This window comes from Cynocephalus volans, chromosome 2, assembly GCF_027409185.1.
Source record: "Cynocephalus volans isolate mCynVol1 chromosome 2, mCynVol1.pri, whole genome shotgun sequence".
In the NCBI taxonomy this organism is placed as follows: domain Eukaryota; kingdom Metazoa; phylum Chordata; class Mammalia; order Dermoptera; family Cynocephalidae; genus Cynocephalus; species Cynocephalus volans.
Genome location: NC_084461.1, coordinates 31,623,949 through 31,638,631, shown reverse-complemented (window position 1 = coordinate 31,638,631; position 14,683 = coordinate 31,623,949). Strand labels below are relative to the sequence as shown.

Below are 14,683 nucleotides of genomic sequence, written 5' to 3'. Positions count from 1 at the left end.
CACTGTACTGCATTGTGCATTCTCTTTTTCCTAAAGACATATCCAGGAGATCTTTCCCTAGTAGTGTATAGAGCTTCCTCATACTCTTTTAAAGCTTCATATATCCCATTGTGTATATGTACTAGTTCCCTACTGATGAATACTTGATTGTTTCCAATCTTTTACTATCATAAACAATGCTGCAAATAACAATCTTATCCATATATCATAAGTGTGTACTTAGGAAAGATTCCCAGAAGTGGGATTTCTGGTTTAAAAAACAAATGTATCTGTCCTTCACAGACTCTTGAATCCTTACCTTCTCACCCATTCCCTGTCATTAGCTAGTTTTAGACCCAGATTACTGAGATAGCTTCCATTCTAGCTATCATGGCTAGATTAACCTCACCAAAAGTACAATTTGATATATTTATCATCCTGCTGGAAAGTCTCCAATAGTTTTACTTGTCTGCCAAATAAATGACAAATTCCTTCACCTGTATTTAAAACCACACCATGGCCTGCCCAATGTACCCTCCTTTCTAGGATCACCTTACCAGTCCTAACCTTAGCCAGACAGGGCTGCTTACTGCTGTCTAAACAGACATTGCACTTTCCTTCCTCATGCCTTTGCCCATGCCTTTCTCTTCATCAGAAACCCACACCTCCTCATCTACCTACCCAGACCCTACTCATTTATTACAGTCCTTCTTGAATGCCACCTCCCCCCTGAATCTATCACTTACCATCTCAACCAGAAATGATATCACCCAACTTTCCCAAAGCCCTTTATTCAAATCAATTACATGGCATTTACCTTACAGTCCCTTCTGTCATAGTTATGTCTGGAGGTAGCTCACCTTCCACACTAGGTTGTAAGTTTTTTTGAAAGCTTCTGGACATTATTTTTCCCAAAGTGCTCCTCACAGTATTTCACATATACAAGTTTCTCACTAAATACTCCCTGAAAGCCTGTTTATTAAGAGGAATCAGCCTTTTGGCACGACCCCTACATCCCAATGCCAGAAAAGGCTCCGAGGGAAATGAGGAAAACAGGTCTGATCATCATAAAATATGCACATGTGTAGCAAGGCATAAACACACACAGACACATACATCCCGCCTACTCAGGAGGCTGGCTCACATATTCTGTCCAATTTAAGCAGTTACAGGATTAATAACAAGACACAGTGGAGCTCAGCAAGCACTTCATCCCTTCTGAAGGTCTGTGGTTTTTCAAAGTCTGAACTGTTTCACTCCATAGACCAGACACTAAGAAAAGTGTAAGTGAAGAAACTGGGTAAGGACTACAACTGAAATAAGAGGCCCTGGACTCTTCTCAAGGAAAGGTCACTGTCATAATCTATTCTAGAAAAACTCTAGGCTAGGTGTCAGAAAATCTGAGTTCAAGCCTATGCACTGTTACATTCTGTGGGCACCTCATCTAACTAGGAAGCTGTTTTTCCCATCCAGGAAAAACAAACAGACAAAAAACCCACCTTACAACTCTTTTCCTCTCCAACCTATCAGTACCCCAAATATAGTTCTCTATTCAGGCAGCAAGAAGAACTGTGAATTAGGAATAAAAGGATGTTATTGCTATCTTTTGTGATATGGCCAGTTTACCTGTCTTGACTCAGGTCAGAAACATAAAACTCAAACTCAGTTTGTAGCTGATCGTGGAAAGGGCTGATTTCAGAAGATGCAGGCTGATCTCCTTCCATAGATCCACCACAGCAATGTTCTATTCAAGACAGAGCAAGCAGCATCTGGCCTTGCCCCAGGCTGTGACAAAACTCCCTCTCAAATGCCTCCCTCTCCAGTTCAAGTTGCTATCACCTGAAGTCTGAATGCCAGCAAGTCACTTAGCTAGTCTCCCTGAATCTGAGCTCTTCCAAGGCTCAAGGAGAGTACTTGTCCCTACCAAACCAAGTACCAAAGACCTACCAATAACTTAGGTCCATGGGTCTAATCCATCTGGTCTCAAATATGAGGGTACTTCAAAAGTTCATGGAAATGTTTGTATTATTTTTAATTGTATTTTTCCACAACTTTTTGAAGTACCCTTGCATTCCTCCTTCAGCCTTTTCTTATGTGGCCTCTCTCTACCATCTGCAACTGTTGAAACCACACTGAACTTCCTTTTGAAACCCTGTCTCCTCTCTTGGCTTCCGTGACAGAAACCGTCCCGATTCTTCTACTTCCTTTGCCGGCTCCTCTTCCGTCATCCATTCCCAATGCCCTTGTTCTCCGGTCTTCTCCACTCTGCCCTCTTCGCCTCTCTCTCTACACACGTTTTCTGATCAAGCTCATCCACTTCTATGGTCTCAACCTGTTCCTATGTGCTAATCCCTCCCAAATTAACCTCTATCCCGAGCTCTAGACCCACTTTTCAGTTGCCTCCTGAACATCTCAACATACGAAGTTACTTCAAAAGTTCACGGACAACTACAATTGGAAGATAATACGGATCTCTCCGTGATGTGATCTCGCAGATGCCATTCAGCCTGCCCGAAACCAAACTCGCTAGCTTTTTCTCCCTTCCTCCATCAGCTTGATCTTCCCCTATAATTCTCTATTTCAGCTAATTGTCCAGGTTTTGCCCACTTCACCTTCAACTCCTCCCTGTCCTTTCTCCTCTATATTGAATTGGCCACTAAATTTCCCAACTGTACATTTTAAACGATCTCATCCGCATTCCAACTGCCACAGCCTAGGCCCTCACCAGATCTCACCTGGACAGGATAATGGCCTCCCCGGTCATCACCTCTACTTTCTCTACCAGTCCAAACCATCCTCCAGAGTTTCTCATATTAAAACACAAGCTTGATTATGTTACCACCTCACTTCAAACCCTTTAGTTACTCCATAAACTCCTTGATATGTGGGCCCAAATTACCTCTTCAGTCCCATTTCAAGCATGACCTGTCTATCCTAAGGTGTCTTCTGTCCTATTCTAACACCTTGAGTCTGGACAGAACTTACAGTGTTCTGTGTAAGGAGTTTCACATAACACGACCTCCTCTCACCTCCCACTCCTCAGATCAACACACATGGAGGGCCAACTTAGTACTCTCTACCACACCCCTCAAAATCCTTCAAAGACAGGACAAATACCATCTTCTCTCTGGAGCCTTCACTGACCTTCCTCAATGGCGGAACCACTGAATTGTCTCATCTGTATTCCCCAGAACTTTGTTCTGACTGCGATTATGGTGCCTAGCATAAGACCCTTGTGTGCTCCCGGAGCACAGGGACCACTAGTATTAATTTGTGTATCCGCAGCACCCAGCACAGTGCCACCAGACTTATAACAGGAGCTCTGTAAGTGCTGAAGTGGCATATCCCTAAATTTGACACTTATCATGAAGGCAGCATGTTTTTGAGGAAATTAGTTCAACTGGAATAGAGAGATTTGAAGTAAGGAAGGACAGAACCCCATTAGGAACAAGATTTTGTTTTGTTTAGGGCCTTCCAGGTGACCCTCAAATCTCACAGAGGTGGCTGCCTGCTCTGCCTGTGAGGACTCCTTCCCCTCCTTAGCCATGACAGTCTTCTTTCAGAACACAAGCATGCTCTTAAGTCCTAAAAGCACCTCAGCGTGACCTCACTGTGACTCACAGCATCACTGTCCAGATGTTGTGGTGTCAACCACTCATGACCTTGCCACATTGAGCATAAAAGGGCCTAAGGAGCCCTAAAGACAAGAACATGTTCTGAGATTAATAACTGAGAAGTGAATTCAATTTTAACTTTTTCAAAAGCTCTCATTTCTAATATCTAGCCTCATTATGACCCGGGTGTATTGGGTCCCTTACCCTATAGCCTTCAAATCACTTAAGCCCTTAAAGCACTTAATTTGTATTGTAAGTCAGGCCCCACTTCAGACTGAGGTCCGAGAGGTACTTGAAAAAGTCCTTGGCCAGTGATTCAATTCTATCAGGCAATAATGTGCTGATTTGTGCTGTGTAAGGGACTGTGCTCGATCAAATGAGACCCAGTCCCTGCCCTTAGAAAGCTTCTATCTCAGACGCAGAGGCATTTAAACAAAGAACATAACTATAGGTACAATGAGTTCCACAGTAGAAGTGCATGTAGTCCATGCAGGGGGCCACAGCTGGTCAAAGGGCAGGGGGCCTTGAGCTGGCCATGACCCTGGTTCCAGAAACGTGCTCTTGCCTCAATCAGTCTGTTAACAAATATTTATTGAGCTTCTACTACAAAGTTCCTACCCTCATGGAACTTTCACTTGGGTTCCAGTTTTAGCAAATGAATTCCTATCTTGTTCTCCTACAACAGAGTACCTTTCAGAAGCACCATTTCTCTAGGATGAGGGCTCTGCCTTTCCCTAAGCCAGACCTTCTGGGAACATGAGTTCTGTCCTTGGAATTCAAGTCCTATCACTAGGTCTGCCTTCCTGGGGCTAAGTGTACACACCTGACTGTCCTCCCTATTGATCTGTGGCTGGAACCCCTGATAATGCCCTTTGCCTGCTGTGCCTCAGTGTCTTCATAAGTAAACTAAAGATAATAACAGTATGTCCCTCCAAGGGATATTAGAGGATTGCATGAGATGATCTTGGCACATGCCAGGTATTCAATAAATTAACTATCATCATCATCACCACCTTTGTTAGTAAGATCTTTGCCGCACTCTCTGCCTCATTTAGGGACTTTCCCTCCTCCTGACAAGGTGTGAGCTAGGTGCAGGAAGGGGACATCCCAGTCATCCCTGCCCTCACTGAGGTCATGTGGGGGCTCAGTTCAGTCATCACAGGCTGGCCACCCAGACCCAGCTGGAGAAACCAAGTACCTCTCAGTGTCAGGTAGCCATAAGCCAAGTTGACCAAAGCCTGTGCACATTTCCAGTGTTTTTCCCCAAAAATAATCCGAGAAAGGATGACACATCGAATCAGCTCCTTGTTTGCTCGGGTATTCTGTAGAAAGCAAATAAGTCATTATGATTTTTGCTGAGGAGGAAATTCTCCAGCCCATGGACTTATCTGCAGAATGTAGGACTGAATTCACCTATCTTCTTTTTTCTCTTCTCTTTCCTTCCCATCCCACATCCAATCCATCAAGTCCAGTTGGCTCCACCTTTCTTCCATGAGTATCTAATTCAAGCCAACCTCATCTTTTACCTAGTGGCCACAAGAGCCCCTTCAAACTGCTGCCACTCTTGTCCCCTAGTCGCCCTTCTACATAATAGCCAGAGTGACAGCACTTAAATTTTTATTGTGAAAAACCTTAACTATACACAAAAATCAATAGCAGGGAGAATGAAGTATTTAGCTTCATCAGTTATCTACTCATGGTCAATCTTGTCTCATATCTATGCCCCTCATCCACCACCCCTCGCTTTCTATTAAGTTGAAGAAAATCAAAGACATTGTACTGTTTCACCCATAAAAATTGCATAAGGATCTCTAAAAGATATAGACTTAGAAGCATAACCACAAAATCATTATCTCACCAAAATATTAACACTAATTCCTTAAAATCAAATATCTAGTCTCATAAATCTAATAATTGTCTCATAAAAGTACATTTTTTTACAGTTTGTTTGACCATCCATGCACTGAGATCAGCCTCTTCAGTCTCTTTTCATCCCCCTCCATCTCTAGTTCTTTTTCTTGTAAATTGTAAGTTATTTGCTGAAGAAGCTGGGTCATATGCTCTGGTATTTCCCACAGATGTGAATTTTATTGATTGCATTCCCATGGTGTCAATCAATGTGTCCCCCTAGTATTTGTTCTGCCCTTGGAATAGTAGTAGGTTTGAAAGTTTGGTTAATTTTAGCTTTGATTTTTTTTTTTTTTTTTTGAAAAACTACTTCATGGGTAGTGGCATGTTCTTCCACCAGAAGACAACTAATATCTGGCTGTTTCTTTTTCTGATGTTAGAACAACTACATGGATTAATTTATAAAAGACTGTAAAATACTGATATCCTAATTCTATTATTCCTTCTTTAGATGTTAGCTGGAATAATTCTGTAAAGAGAAATTTCCCCTCATCCACTCTTTGGTTACTCAATAATACATTTCATATTAGAAAGGTAAAACACCTGGTTTATTCTTTCCCTTTCTTCACCAGATTTCAGAGTGAATTTATCCCTTAGCATCCTCAAATGCTAACCAAATAGCTTGTTTATTATTATTACTGTTCTTATAAACTTCTAGATTTTTTAACATATTTCATGTGCCAGCATAATCTTTTGAAAATGTTAGATCATATCTCTCCTGTTCAAAACCCTCCAACAGCTTCCTATTTTTTATTTTTAATGAAAGCCAAAGTCCTTATCATGGCCTCTGAGGCTCTGCCTTGTCTAACCCTACCCTAATCACCTCCTGACTTCATTTTTACCACTCTCTCCTCATCCGCACTGACAAGCTGTTCTCAAATGTGGCCAACCAATTTCCAGCACAGGGCTTTGCACCTGCTGTTCCCTCTGCTTGGGACACTCTTCCCCGCAGTTCATTCTCTCATTTCATTCTCACTTTATTTGCCTCAGACAGGCCACCTTATCCCAAACAGCCTCTCACTCCATCACTCACTACCCCGTTACCTATTTTACTTTTTCTTCATAGCACTTCTATCTGATTTTGCACTAGCTATCATTTTTTTGTCTATTACCTATCTTCCCAAATAGAAGTTCCTTGAGGACAGAAGTTAATTTCTCGTGTTCACTGTTGTACGCCCAGAGCACACGGGAGGTACAAACTCGATATCTGCTGAATGAATCATCTCCCTATCAGCAAGAATAAAGAGGGGGTGGGGAAAGAGCTCCTCTGCCCTGGTAGAATTGATAGGCAGAGCTCCCTAAAAAATCATAGAACTGCATCTTCAAGTCATATATTTCAGTGATTTTACAAACTCAGTCATCTACTGGCTGAACAAGTGAACAAAGTCAGGCATTAATTTCCTGGTGAAGTGAAAATTGCACTTCATGGAATCCAAAGCCTGGACATTCAGCCCTGGTTCTAATGTTTAGTGACTGCGTTGTTTGGGGAAGATCGCCCTTATCCCAGCTTCCTTTTCTGAGATTTGAAACCTATACCATCTACCCTATGGAGTTATTGTAAAGAAAATATCAGTCAGCACTGAAGTGATCCAAATTTAAGTGCTATCTAAATGTAACCCATTTAAAGAGTAATGCATATGTAAGTAGGGCCTTATGCGAGCCCAAGGTCTGCTCCTTCCTGACCCCCATCTCCTATCTAACGTGATGCTTCACCTGCTCCTTGCTCAAATATACAGATACAAGCAATGGCAGAAGGACATTGCCCCTGACGCATCCATTCAGTCAGCATATTTGAGAGTTCACCATGGGCTGACCACATAGATACTAACTTTTATTTTCAGGAAGAAACATAATAATAATACCATGAAAAATTGCTAGAATGAGAGTCCAAAGCTTTGACTTCTGTCCTGGCTCTGGACATTCTGTGTTCATCCCCACACTCTTTGCCCTGGGGAAACTGAGACAACCAATATGGCCTCTAGAGGTCACCGCAGCACTGCTGCTGCAGATGGTGGCATCCCTGTCCCCCTTCCCCCCTAGCTCTTCAGGGATCTGAGTACTGGGTTGGTCAGGTTTTTCTTTTTAAAAGCTTTACTGAGGTATGATTGATATGCAAAAAACTGCACATACATAATGAATGTGCTATTTGATGAGTTTGGGGGTTGAGTTAGATTTAACTCCTAAAATCTAAATCTTCATCATTATCCAAATTAGCTGAAGAGTTTTCAAGCCTTAAAAGCTCATACTTGCCCTCCACAGCAGACGGTACTTGTCTGTTTCTAGAAATCTAGAAAGGATCCTTGCAGCCTGGATTTGTGAAACACTAATGGGTCTAGGTCAGGATGATTTTCCTTTGCAAGTTCTCTGGGTAATCTATAGAGATCAATGTACAGATATCCATCTACAGATGTATCAACTTCTATCATCTGCCCGAGTTGCCTCTCTGCCTTTCCTAGCTATCTGTAGACATTTTTTCATATAAGCACTTTAAAATTATGTTTTTCTCTTGACAAGGAATATTCCAGGAAGCCAGGGTACAACTCCTCTGCTGATAAAGCCTGCTTTGGAAGGAGGTTGGTGCCTGTGTTCTACCAATGAGTCGATGTCTTGCTGTCTCAGGTTCCTGGATTTTGAATATTCTTGCTTACACACTTGCTCTGAAATCTTAGTTCTTAAGTCCTTGACTCACTCTTAGAGATACATACTTAGACTCTTTGACCTCTGCTGCAGCCTCCTATTTCTGGCCCTCTGATTCACTTATGATTCCACTATAATCACAGGCATCTTACCCACATTCTTGCCAGGCCTGAGCCTAGACCTGCCTGGCTACTCTTGTTCTGTCTCCTGCCTCACTATTCTGGCCCTCTTGTTACCCAGGAGATATCATCCTGAAACCCTCCAGGACAACAATTTTTTAATTTTAAAATTAAGTTAATCAAACAGCAACAGGAAGCATGAAACAATAATTTTTAGTTTAAAGCTAGGAGTACAAATACGCCAAAAAGGAATCAACAGTGAAGCATGCATGGAACCAGATGGCGAGTTGGCTCCCCAGATGTGCTCTGCTTTTGTTTTTTCCCACTTACAAATAAATATAACACCTTCCTCTACTTCATGTGCTTCAAAATTCATTTAAAGTGAAGCTTTTCTAATCAAGGACACATTTTAAAATGTAAACAAAAACTTAGTGAGTTTTTTGATTGTTTTACCATTTTTTCCTTAATCAGTTGAGCTATTTTCTTCTGGGATTGAGCTAATTTCTCCTTGGGAAGAGACATACAGTCTACGGCCTTCTCCTCCTCCCTGGCTTTGGTATCTTCTTCACTCTCTCCAGACCCATCGGTGGGATATAACTCATGTGTTTGTTGGGGTGCTGGAATCTTGGTTTGCTGTGACTGTGATCTGTAGGTACAACAGGGGCATGGAGTCAGGATTTGACCTTTGCCTCTCTCAAACAAGGCAAAATTAAAGGACACAGCTCTCCCAAGTGGGGGATAGGGACATGTTTTCTAAAATAAACTTGAATGAATAAAGACAGGTGGTAAACTCAGGTCACTCTCAAAGCCTAGCAATAAGACAGCAGTGTGGTGGTTCAAACTGAGCAGATTTGGAGAACCACCAACCTGCACTAGAGTCACAGCTCTGCTGCTTACTCACCACATGACCTTAAGCAAGTTGATAATTTATTTCTTGAATGAGGTCAATACGAATACCTACCCAAGGAGATTATGTGATTACATGAGATAATACTCATATATCACTTAGCTCAGTTCCTGGTATTAATTAGTGCCTGGCACTAATGTTAAAGTACTCCTTTAACATTAGCTATTACCATTAGCATTAGCTACATGACGTGGTTTCTTCATTTACAAAATGAGGGTGTTGAATTGGAAGATCTCAAAGAGCCTTCATGTTCTAAAATTCTGATCCAAACCAGGAAATGGATCAGAATTTCCATTATGATGAATATAGTGAAAAAAGGGAAAGGAAACCAACATTTCGAGGCTAGACATTGCATGTCCTCTTTCACATATCTTAAAAGCTTCAATGTGTGTGGCCAACCAACTAAAGAAGATTTGGGTCCCACCAAGGAGAAGGAGGAAACCCCACATGGGGTCAAGTGAAGACTCAGAAGAGAAATGGCCCTCTCGGTTGTGTTAGAAATAAACATGGTGAGAAAAAGTTGAATTGAACATCTTCCTCTTTCTCTCACACCTGCACACACGCGCGCGCACACACACACACACACACACACACAGTGTACAAAGATTCTTCAAAAAGTTTGTGGAAAATTTGTAGTGGCTTTTAATTCTATTTTCCCATGAACTTTTTGAAGTACCCTCGTAGATCTCTGACTTCAATGTTGAACATAATTGTGAATGGGTAACTGAAATGGTACATATAAAATCAAAAGAGTTAATCTTCTACAACAAAACAGATAACCATATCCTAACATCACCAGAAAAATCAATAAAGTGATCAAGAAGAAATCAAATTGAGATCTTAAGAGCAACAACAGAAATTCTCATTAGTAATAAGTAACTTTCCGAAAGGAATCATCTTTGTACTCATAATAGCTTTTAAAAGTTCAGCCACTATATAATCTTTAAAATGAAATTTATCTGTACTTTCCACTGATTATTTCAGTAGTGAATGTTCAATGTTAAAAAAAAGAAAGAAAATTTCAAGAAAAAATAACTATCAAGGAAACCAGGTTTGAAAAATGACATGCTAATATCCATCCAGAGTCCTGTTCTAATTAATCTATCAAGACGTATGCAGGTAAACCAGTTCGTGTAGATAGGAGAGCAACATTTCTTCAGGCCCAAGAGCAGGCAAAATTGCCTCGTGTCCTCAGACAAGCATGTTTTCTTTCAGTAGACACACTAACTCAATGGAAAAGCCAGGGAAGGTTGGCAGTGTGATGTGATCACAAGACAGGTGATAAACTTGCCTCTTCTTTGCCTGATGAATTCCAAACTCCTCCTTCAAGACACAATTTAGATGTCACCTCTGAGAAGTGAGAAGTCTCTCACTGGAGTAGTGATAAAGACACCCTCCAGTGAATCACATTATAGTCTGATTTTTTTTTTCTTTGTTTTGTTTCTGAGCCTTCTTTGCCTTCTAGCAAGAAAGCTACAGCAGGGCAGGGCCTGAGTCTCATTTGTTTCTGAAACCCTGACACCTGGTTCATACTAAAAACAAATGGTTTGTTAAATAATGAACAAATGAATGAAAAAAGAAAGTGCAAAGTCTTTAGAATGTTTGGAAAATACTAAGGAGAGAGGAAACGTGTGACAAGAAATAACTCCAGAAAACTAACAGAAAGAAAATTTAGTCCCTCAATAGAAGATTTTGCTTAGGCTGCATATTTTACAGAACTAGAGCAGAAATTAAATCTATTGGGGTCAACAAAGAGATTGCTAATTATGGACATTAAAAATTATAAGCCCTAAATATTTTAAATTAAGCCTTAAATGAAATTAAGCTAAGAACAAAGGCAGCAAACTTCAATAGCAGGGAGGACCTCAAAGGAATGACAAACATTGAAGTCATGACAAATGATCTGAGAATGTAAAGTCCTGAACTAACTTTGAACATTACGTTATAAAAGATGAGAAAGATGGCTGGAGAATACTGGGAAAGCTCGAAGGATAGTCAGAATAAGAAGAAGAAAGACAAAAGGCAGATTGAATAAAGGGTCTGCCTTGCCAGGCTTATAACTTATTCCATATGTTGCCATCATAAATATGAATTCTGATTAGTAATAATCAATATGAATTATCTGATTATTTTCTAAGATATTCCACTGTGAACTCTCCATTCTCTGAACTTCAATTTTTATAGTTATATAACCCTTAACCCCAAGATATTTTATGAGGTAGTATAGAATTACACTGCCCAATACAGTAACCACTAGCCACATCAAAGGTGGCTAGTCTGAACTGAGATGTGCTGCAAATATAAAATACACACTGGATTTCAAAGACTTAGTATTAAAAAATATAAAATATTTTAATAATTTTGTATAATAATATTTTGTTTATATTGAGATAAATGAGATACAGTATTAAAATTAAACGTGTTTTTTTTAATATGGCCACCAGAAAATTTAAAATTACAAATGTGGCTTGCATTTGTGGCTTCTGTTATACTTCTTTCTTTCTTTTTTTTCTTTTTGACCGGTAAAGGGATCATAATCCCCCGCACAGTGTGGTCAGCACCACACTCAGCCATCCCTATACAGGATCCGAACCTGCGGCCTCGACGCTATCAGCGCCGCACTCTCCCGAGTGATCCACGGGGCCAGGCCGATGTTTCTATTCAATGACACTGGTATACAGCAATGGTTCTCAACTAAGAGTGATTGTGTCTCTAGGGAGCATTTGGCAATGTCTGAAGACATTTTTGCTTGTCGCAACTGAGGCAGTGCTAATGGTGTCTAAGGGGTAGAGGCCAGGGATGCTTCTAAACATTCTACAATACATAGGACAGCCCTCTACACCAAAGAGTTATCCAATCCAAAATGTTAGTAGTAAAGAGGTTGAGAAACCCCGGTATAGAAGAATGGTTTAAAAATGGACTCTGGAGTCAGAAAGCCCAGTTTGAATACCACTTACTAGCTATATGACTTTGGGCAAACCACCTAACCTCTTTATCATTCATGCTCTTCATCTATAAAGTGTGGTAATAACAGTACCTCCCTTACAGAGTTTTGGGGGGAATTAAATGAGTTAATATGTGTCATGTACTTAGAACTGTTAATTAATACTTATTTAACAGTATGTGTTAAATAAGTATTAATTATAATGATGTGAGAATTTTTAGTTACTCATTGTCTCTATTTCAGGAAACTTAATTGACTCATTAACTTTGTTATAGTTAATTTTCTATGACTTTACCAATCTTGTTATAATCAACCTATATTTTTTAAAACTTAAGAGTTCCCTTAAATTAGGAAAAACCAATTATTTTCCATCTTGCATAGGTTGTGGATACAAATCGATAGTATAGCAGAATCATTAAAACATCATAGAAGCTCAACTTTCTCTCCTATACAATGTGCATGCAAAGCATCTCACCCAGTCTTTCCTTATGTAGGAGGTCCCAGTGTTTCAGGCCAGTGAGTAAGTGTGATGTGAAAGTTCTGATACTTACAGATGGAAGCAGAAGCCCCAGTCGGTGTCATTACTAACAGTTGGGATGCAGATGGGGCTGGCTCGCATCTTCTTCCTACCAAGAATTACATGTAAGCTCAGCTTTCGGAGAAAAGGCTTAGGAGTTTGTTCTGTTTCCCCTCTCTTGGATGCTATTAACATTAAACTAAAAGTTCTCAAATATATAACCTATCCTAAACAGACCATGTATACTCACGTATGGAGTCTCCTGGAAAACAGAAATTAAAGACACTTGCCAAATTAAGTGTCTAAATTGAGTTTCTTCCCCTTAATTTCTACTCCACATTACTTCTCCTAAATCCTTCCCCTTCTTTACCTCTCAAAGACAGCACATTTATAGCTCCTGGATCATCAAAACTATGATCACTTACTCAACTTAGATTATTGTTTTTATAGTCCTGAGGACTAGTAAAACAACGAACTCTGAGTACTAAATGAAGGTACAGCCAGAATTGGTTAATTCTCTTCCTTTTCCTTGGGACCATTTCACTATTTAATAGGAGGTTCTAGATAAGGAGCTCGTGCTCAGGTGTCTATTTGGGTTGCTGCTGTTTTTAGCTGGTTGGTTTCAACATTCATGACGAAAAAACGTGATTTATAACTCTTTGTGTAACACAACTCTCAAGGCTATCTTTGTCGCTTAAATCAAATCCAAATCGAATGCACAGTTATTTACTGAATATTAACACCACTAAGTCGCTCTTCATGTCACTCTACAGAAGGTCACTCATTCCCACCTGAGCCCTGAGTAGCTCTCTCTGACCCTAGCTCCAGAACATCCACAATCCGAAAACCAGAAGGGAAGATAACACTAATATCTCTTTCTAATCTCAACTTTCAAAACCATGGCCAGGGCATGGGGTTCTGACCTTCCTAACTGCTAAACCTGGTCCTATGAGGTTCCGCATGGCCCTGACAGCAAACTTTGGCCCCTATCTCAAGTACAAATCGCTTCCTCCTCCTCCGCGGCTGTCCCGTCCCTGACGCCCCGGGCTGAGCTCCGTCCTGAGTTTCTTCTGACTCGGTTCTTGCGGGCGGTGGCGCCGCCGCAGAGACTCCAGCCGAGAAGCGAGCGAGGGCTCCTCTGTGGGGCTCGCGTCCCGCGGCGTACCTGGCCGAGGGCTGAGAAGCCACGGCCCGGAACCTGCCTTCCCGGATCCTCTGCCAGGCCGCTCGGCTTCCTCGGGCAGCGTCCGCGACCAGGCCTCGTCCGACCTGGTGCCGGGCGCCACGAGGGTGCCTTGCGGAAGCTACACGGTCTGCGAGGTCTGCCTTGGGCGTGCGCAGCCCGGGTTCCCGCCGCCCAGGAGACAATGGGGTTGCCATGGGAACGGAACGCGGCGGGCCCGCCGGCGCCTGTAACCATGGCGACGCAGGGCACTTCCGGCCCCGGGCCCGCTCCGGCCAACCGCAGCTCTCAGCGCACCCTCGGCTTTCGGGTCCTCGCGGGCGTGGCGCACGCGACCTCAGGTTCGCCCCGGACTTGTGTCTGCTTCGCTGAGTCGTCCACTGTTGTTTGTCTGGCTGGGACCTTACCTCTCAGAAGCGAAGACGCGGGGAGAGAGGACAAGTCCCGCCGAAGCGCCGTGCTCCACGACCCTATTTAAAGCTGAGACCTGTGCGGGCTGTATTCATCCACAGCCCCCCGCCGGCCGGCCCCGTGCGCCCTGCACCCCCGCAGCTTCCCGGGTGTCTGGTTCCGCGGACCCCAGAGGGAAGGCTCAGATATAAGTATTGACGGTGCAGACACCGACCGCGTTACCCCCCGGGTAAGATTGGAGTTAGGCATGACGAAAGCGGAGTGCGTGAGCGAATAGCGTAAGAAATAGGCCGCTAGATCTGCTAACGATTCGCATCTCAGGGAGTATTTCGAAGGAGGAGGGCACATTTGACAGTCACCACAAGCTAAATTATGCAGCCACATATTCTTTTCTCACACCCCAGCTGTGGCCCGAAGGACACTCAATGGTGATAGGTGCAGAGGCAGTTGTGGACAATACACAA

General features: G+C 42.2%; 1 protein-coding gene across 1 annotated transcript in view; it reads right to left on the bottom strand.

The window, feature by feature from the left end:
* The window catches only part of TTC23L (tetratricopeptide repeat domain 23 like), a 46,527-nt gene extending 33,800 nt beyond the window's left edge, over window positions 1-12,727 (bottom strand). Inside the window, 3 exon segments of the mRNA XM_063087989.1 lie at window positions 4,792-4,915; window positions 8,711-8,896; window positions 12,656-12,727. Coding sequence (XP_062944059.1) covers window positions 4,792-4,915; window positions 8,711-8,896; window positions 12,656-12,727 — 382 coding nt within the window.
* Between the last annotated feature and the right edge of the window lie 1,956 nt (window positions 12,728-14,683).